The sequence below is a fragment of the Gavialis gangeticus genome, unplaced genomic scaffold (assembly GCF_001723915.1).
Source record: "Gavialis gangeticus isolate Ggan-Ray unplaced genomic scaffold, GavGan_comp1, whole genome shotgun sequence".
Taxonomy (NCBI): Eukaryota; Metazoa; Chordata; order Crocodylia; family Gavialidae; genus Gavialis; species Gavialis gangeticus.
The window spans coordinates 1,807,346-1,814,091 of record NW_017728973.1 but is presented as its reverse complement, the minus strand read 5'-3'; the positions used below and the strand labels follow the sequence as shown (position 1 = coordinate 1,814,091).

Here is a 6,746-nt window from a genome sequence, read left to right as displayed (position 1 = left end):
TATAAATTAGTTGGGGGGGGGGACCAGCAGGCATTGGGGGAGTCTGTTCCCCTGAGCACTACCAGGAGTGACCAGAAATAACAACAGTCACAAGCTGGCAGAGGGTAGATTCAGACTAGACATCAGGAGGTGCTACTTCAGTCAGGGCAGCTAGGATCTGGAACCAACTTCCAAGAGAAGTGGTGCTGGCTCCTACCCTGGGGGTCTTTAAAAGGAGGCTAGATAAAAACACCTTGCCAGGGTCATTTGACCCCAGTACTCTTTCCTGCCATGGCAGGGGGTCAGACTCAATGATCTGCTCAGGTCCCTTCCGACCCTACCAACTATGAAACTAAGTCTTGCTTCCCAGGCCACTACTGGAGGAAAGTGTTAAAGTTATTCAGTTTGAAAACTGTTAGCAAATCCCACCTTAGTTGTCTCTTCTCCAAATACCTAAACTGACTAGAGTGGGGGACCCCCCCCCCCCCATCTATGGCCACAGGGGACAAGACTAGGAGCAAATGACCTCCTGCTGCAGCAGATGCTTAGGTTGAAGACTGGGAGGGGAAAGAGGAAAAAGAAGTTTCCTAACTGAGGGTGGTCCACATTAGAACAGGCTACCTAGAGAAGCTGTGGAATCTCCAGCCCTGGAAGTTGGAAAGCAAAATTTTAGACACTTAACTGGGATAGCATATTTTTAGGAATGATATTGCCTCAGCAAGGGTATTGGACTAGATGACCTGAAGTCCCTCCCAGCCCCAGTTTTCCCAAGTCTTCCAGACTAGAAGCAGACATTACACACATACACACTGCTAATCAGAATAGGTTTATAAAAATTTTTTAATCACACACAAAACTGAAGTTTGTGATGAAGACTAAGTTGACAGTTCATCTTTAAATACCAATATGTATAAGACATTGCATCAGGCACTAGGCAGCAGCCAACATCAGTTAGATTCTGGCAACAGAAGCCATTTTAATACCTCCTGCCCTATTTTGTGGAATCACAAGTTTTTGTAATACATATGGTTTCCACAGACAAGAAAAAAAGGATTATCCAAAATTTTCCCCCATCCCTCCCCCCCCACCTCTGTACATCAGTAAGCCAGATCAATTTGCACTAGAGGAAGGTTATTAACATTAGTGGCATCACATCACTGTCAAAAAAAGACAATTTATTCTATACAAGATTTGGTTGTCCCCCACCCCCTACCTCCCCCCAAAAAATTGCAACAGGATTAGTGCATTACAACAGAACTAAGGAGATAGAAAAAAAGAGTTGGCATGCTAAAGTCCAACACAAAAATAAAGACAACAGAAGGCTAGTTGGTATGTACTATATTGACAAGATACTGATTGGTTACATGTTGAAGAAACATACAATACAAAATACAGAAGAAACCAGGTCTTGCTCCCCTCTGCCCCCCCATCCCACCCCAAAATACTCATAATTGTGATTTGGTCAATACATATGGCCCAAGAGCCACAGGTTTGTTTGTTTGTTTTTTTGTTTTTTTTTAAACATCACTATAATGCTACTGTTTTGTTTAGTGGTTCTTACAGGTGTTGTACTGGACTAGCCTTAGCTTTTATATGTGGATAAATTTTTAAACACAAGATTATGTCTATTATCCCTTTGTTTAATAGAGTGATCAAGGCGGCTGTGGAACCTGGCAAGCTGCTAGCCCCCACCCAACAGAAGTAAGGGAGGGAAGAACAGGCCAGGCAGACACCAGGTCATGTATCCACCACCAGGAAGAGGGAAGAGCAGAAGTTCATATGTTAAAAAAAGTGACTTAAGACTTAGAATTGAATTAGTATTGATACAGAAAGGTGCAGGTGGAGTAGCTCCCTCCAGCCTAGGATCAGAAGGGTATGGAGAAAAATCACAGCAGCCACAATCAGCAGCTGCTCTACCGTAAGTGCGATTGGTTAGAGTGGATTCCAGTCAGGTCATTTGACAGGGCTTTGCTCAAGTGGAAGAGTTGCTCAATTGCTGCAACACTGGCTCTTACTAGGCTGGCTGTTCTCTTGAAGGTCAACACCCCGATTCCTGCCAGGGGCACCAGGAGCATTCTGGGGTTCATTTTTTGGCAGTTTCTTGGCTAGAGGAAGAAAAGCAAGTTAGTTTGGTGCTGTTGCTGCCACTGAAGAGCCAGCTACCCCATGGAACTAGTAATCTCTAGTTTCCTACTCCAATGTCAAGCTTCTGCTTTCAAGCAGTTCAGACTTTGGGTCACTCCAGCTGAGTCTGGAGCCAGTAAGCTACTGTCCCTCCTAGACAGGCATGCAAGAAAGGCCAGTAGGTTGGCCACAAAGACATTCAAGTTCACCATTGGCTCCATAGCCATCTTCCAGCAGGGACTGCTACACTGGGTTAGAAATCCCCAGAAGCATGCTCCAGACAACATTGAGTGACAGGTGCAACTCAGGCTACAAGGAGCCACAAGGCTTAAGGAAAGCAGCTGCCCTGAGCTTTAGCTGGGCAGCAGCATCATATCCAATGGATTCCACTGACATTCAGGACACTGGTGCACCCCAGCCCCACCTTAAGTCAGTAGTTACCTATTGCCATGAATATTTCATTCACATTCATTGCAGTCTTTGCTGACGTCTCCATGAACAGCAAGCTATTGTCATCTGCGTACGTCTGGGCATCCTGTAAGTAAATAAGTTCAGTGTTCTGCCCACCTAGCATTAGATCAGCCAAGGGCTTGGACAAGCCCCCAGCAGTTTCCTTGCAGGGGAAGTCAGCTGCAAGGCAAGCCAGGGATGCAGCCAGCCTGCTCTTGCCTCCAGGACCATTTATTTCCCTTGACCTGCAGTAACCAAGGAGAGTTGAGAGGTCTTCTGACAGTATGAGGGTGGGGTGCGAAGTGTCAAGATACTGGCAGCTATACTAAGAATTTGCCCTGCTTTGGCAGGTTTGTGCAAGATGCCCACCCATTAAAAACAAATAAAAAAACTCCAATCTTAGGAAGCAGGGGTTGGAAAGGACCTCAGAAGGGCATTTAGTCCAGCCTCCTGTTCAAAGCAGGATCATGCCTCCAGAAGGTTTGTCTAGCTGTGTCTTGAAAAGCCTCCAAAACCTGGAGATTCCACAGCCTCTGGGTAGCCTCTTAGTGAGAAAGTTCTTCACAATATCCAAGCAGAATTTCCCTTACTACAGCTTGAGACTATTGCTCCTTGTTCTACCATCTGCCACCACTGAAAATAGTTTAGCTCCATCCTCTTTGGAAAAAAGAGAACAGCTCTCCCCCCCCCACCCCAAGTAGTTGAATGCTGCTATTGAAATCCTCCCTCAGGCTTCTCTTTTGCAGACTAAATACACTTAGCTCCCTCAGCTGCTTCTCGCAAGTCACGTGTGCCAGCCCTCTAACCATTTTCATTGCCCTCTGCTGGGCTCTCCTATTTGTCTACATCCTTTCTGTAGTAGGGGCCCCAAAACTGGACACAGCACTCCAAGTAAGTTCCCCTCCCTTCAGCACTGCAGGCCATATCACTTCTTCTCCATCTGTGGGAACTTAGGCTAGATATCAGGAGGCGCTATTTCACGGTCAGGGCAGCTAAGATCTGGAACCAACTTCCAAGAGAAGTTGTGCTGGCTCCTACCCTGGGGGTCTTTAAGAGGAAGTTAAATGTATACCTTGCTGGGGTCGTTTGACCCCAGTACTCTTTCCTGCCATGGCAGGGGGTCAGACTAGATCTACTCAGGTCCCTACTGACCCTACTAACAATGAAACTACTATGAAACACTAATGCAGCCCATTATGCCATTAGCCTTCTCTGCAACAAGGGCACACTATTGGCTCATTCAGCTTACTGTCTACAGTAACCCACAGGCCCTTTTCTGCAGAGCTGCTGCTTAGCCAGTCAGTCCCTAGCCTGTACTGGTGCATGGGCAGGGTCATGAGAGAGAGGGGGAAGAGAAGAGAAACAGGATGACACTGCGCATCAGGGCAACCACCCTGGGCCCCATGCAGCTGGGCAGAGCAGTGACTCTGTACTGCTGCTGCCAGCTTCACATCCAGCTGCTTGGCATCACACCCCCTGCTGGCTTGTGTCTAGGGGTAGGGTCCTCCACAGGCTAGTTTGCCTTAGGCTGTGTACCCTGCTTGGGTTATCTCTGTGCATGGGATTGCAAAGTCCTGTACTTAGAACAAACTCTTGTCATTATTGAGCTCTGAGGAGGAGTCTTCTGGTCCAATCCTCCAATTTGTTGAGCTCTCTCCAAATCCTGGCCCTACCCCCTAGCATATCTACTACTCTGAGCTCAGTATTATCAGTAAGCTTGCTGAGGGTACACTCCATCCCATTTTCCAAATAAATGGATGAAGATATTGAACAAAACTGGCCCCAGGACTGACCCTTGAGGCATTCTACTTGAGACTGCCTTCCAACTAGACAAACTATCGGCTACTACCCTCCAAGGAAGAAGTGATCCAGCCAGTTTTCTATCTAATACTCCACTGAAGAGCCATGAAAGCTTATGGAGACACTAAGAGGAGATATAAGGTACACCGAGGAAGTCATGTTTTAATATCTTAGGAGATCCTTGCCTGGAACTACAGAGTATTCGAAGGCTGCCTGCCCAAGTACAATGCAAGGGCAAAGCCTGGCTCAGGATGAGACCACAAAAGAACAGGTTCACTTCAGGTAGGGAAGCGGTTTAGACAGCAGCCTGGGAATGATTCTTCAGGAATCTGACATTTAAAAAAAAAAAAAAAGGCTTCTGCTCAAGTGCTGTGGGCCATACCTTGCCAAAAAGGAGGACATCTAGTTAAATGAAGTGCAGCACCATAGAGCAAAATTACTCCTGTTCTGCTTTTTAGTGGGCTTGGTAGGTTCAGGTACAGAAGCTTAACCCAACTCAGCCTGAAAAAAAAAATCTGAGAGTTTGATAGTGGAGGGGGAAGAAAGAAATCCAGATCAAGTACAGGGCAGTAGTGTGTATGAGCCAGGGAAAGCAGCTGCTGTGGATTTTTTAAATAAAGAGAGCTTACCTGGAAGTCCACAGCTCTCTTGCTGGCAAGGTCCGCCTTGTTGCCTGCTAATGCAATTACAATATTGGGGCTGGCCTGCCTCTGCAATTCTTTCACCCAGTTCTTGGCTCGTACAAATGTATCCTGAAACAGATGGATTATGGTCAAAGAGGACAGTCTTTTTCCCCGCCCCCCCCCAGCCCAAATCTTTAAGCATGCTCATCTTGACAGCAAGGGAGGAGCACCCATCTACCAAGCATATTAAGCCAGGCCCTCAAGTGACTTGCATACCAAGCTTCAACCAATGTCTCCATCCACTTAAATGGACATTTGATCCCAGGGCTCTTGGCCCCACATATTGCCCATCCTTTGGGCAAGCCAATTTACAAAGGCACAGCCAAGACAGCACCTTCTTTCTGGGAAACCACCACTTAGGGCACTACCTACCCTTTGCTTCTCATGTCCAGAGCCAGGACCCAGATCAGCCCAGGCACAGTACTCACTGTGTTAGTGATGTCATAGACAACGATGGCCGCTTGTGCGCCTCTGTAATACATTGGTGCCAAACTGTGATATCGTTCTTGTCCTGCCGTGTCCCATATCTCAAACTTTACAGTTGTGTCATCCAAACAGACAGTCTGCGTCAGAAAGGCAGCTGAAACAGGCAAGGGCTTCTGTTTTATTCCTGGCTCCAAGTACAGGGACTCTAGCCAACGGCCTCAAAGCAGGATTCTCCCTCTGCTTTGATGGCTGGTGTGAATGCAAGTAGGTCTACACTACCCTACTGAGCTGGCATATTACTAGCTGTAGTCAAGGTTACAGCCCACCATGAAGGCACTAGAGCCATGCAGAGTGGACTGCAAATAGACAGTGAGATGGTTGGAAAGAGATACTAGAGGTATGTCCTGCTGAAAACAGCAGTCACCCTCTAAACTGCAGTGTTGCCATGGAGATGTGAACATCAACACAGGAATCTTTCCTTTATTTTAGTTCATTTCCCCTTCCCTCAGCTTACTGGGAGAGATGCGTCCTCTTCTGTACCATGTATGGCTTGGCTAGCCACAATGCTTCTTCCTGTGGTTAGTTTTAGAAAGAAGCCCCTTCAAAGCAAATGCAAAGAAGCCACTAGTGACAGCAGGACAGCTCACCAAATGTAGTAACTAGTTGTTTTCCTGTTCCAAGGAACAGCCAGGCATTTAAGATCACATACTGCAGCATGCCCTGCCTGTGCCCCTTGAATCTCTGGCTGACAGTCAGCAGGTTGAAAAGCCTGTAGGCAAACAGACACGATCTTCCAGCAGATGGCAAGCACGTTCTCAGCAAGCATCTTTCAGCACTACCATCTACAGACATCTCAGAAGTTCCCAGGTCCGATCTGTGGGAACAGTCTGTTCTTAAACACCCATTGGGCTCCAACAGCACCTCACAGGCAGGACAAGACTTTGCCCATGCCAGAAGTGAGAGGACCAAGAAGAACAGAACTAAGAGTCCCAAATCCATTTTCCTTTCTAGTTTGAGGCATGTTGTTACTAGAGGTTTGTTTTAGTGCTCTTTGCTTTCTACTTAGTTATTCTGATGGTGTCATCTAGAAATTTCTGCCCAACTCAACAGAACTGAGCTTTCAGAGCCAGCTGTTTCAGCTGCTATAGTGTTGCCTTGCAGTTTGCTGTGCTACAAGCAGCCAGCCAGGCTGTCAGCAATAGGTAGCAAGATACAGGAGTGCTGCAAGCAGATCTAAGGCACTTTTAGTCAATTTTAAAAATCAGCAGAGCACTCGGGGGGGGG

General features: G+C 46.9%; 1 protein-coding gene across 1 annotated transcript in view; it reads right to left on the bottom strand.

Annotated features, from left to right (window-relative positions):
* Window positions 1–801: 801 nt before the first annotated feature.
* The window catches only part of RAB5C (RAB5C, member RAS oncogene family), a 9,675-nt gene continuing 3,730 nt past the window's right edge, over window positions 802–6,746 (bottom strand). The window contains exons 2-5 of the mRNA XM_019506070.1: window positions 5,465–5,616; window positions 4,983–5,105; window positions 2,545–2,638; window positions 802–2,084 (exon numbers count right to left, since the gene is read on the bottom strand). Of these exons, the coding sequence (XP_019361615.1) occupies window positions 1,969–2,084; window positions 2,545–2,638; window positions 4,983–5,105; window positions 5,465–5,616 (485 nt within the window). The 3' untranslated portion in view covers window positions 802–1,968. The remainder of the gene's footprint in view (window positions 2,085–2,544; window positions 2,639–4,982; window positions 5,106–5,464; window positions 5,617–6,746) is intronic.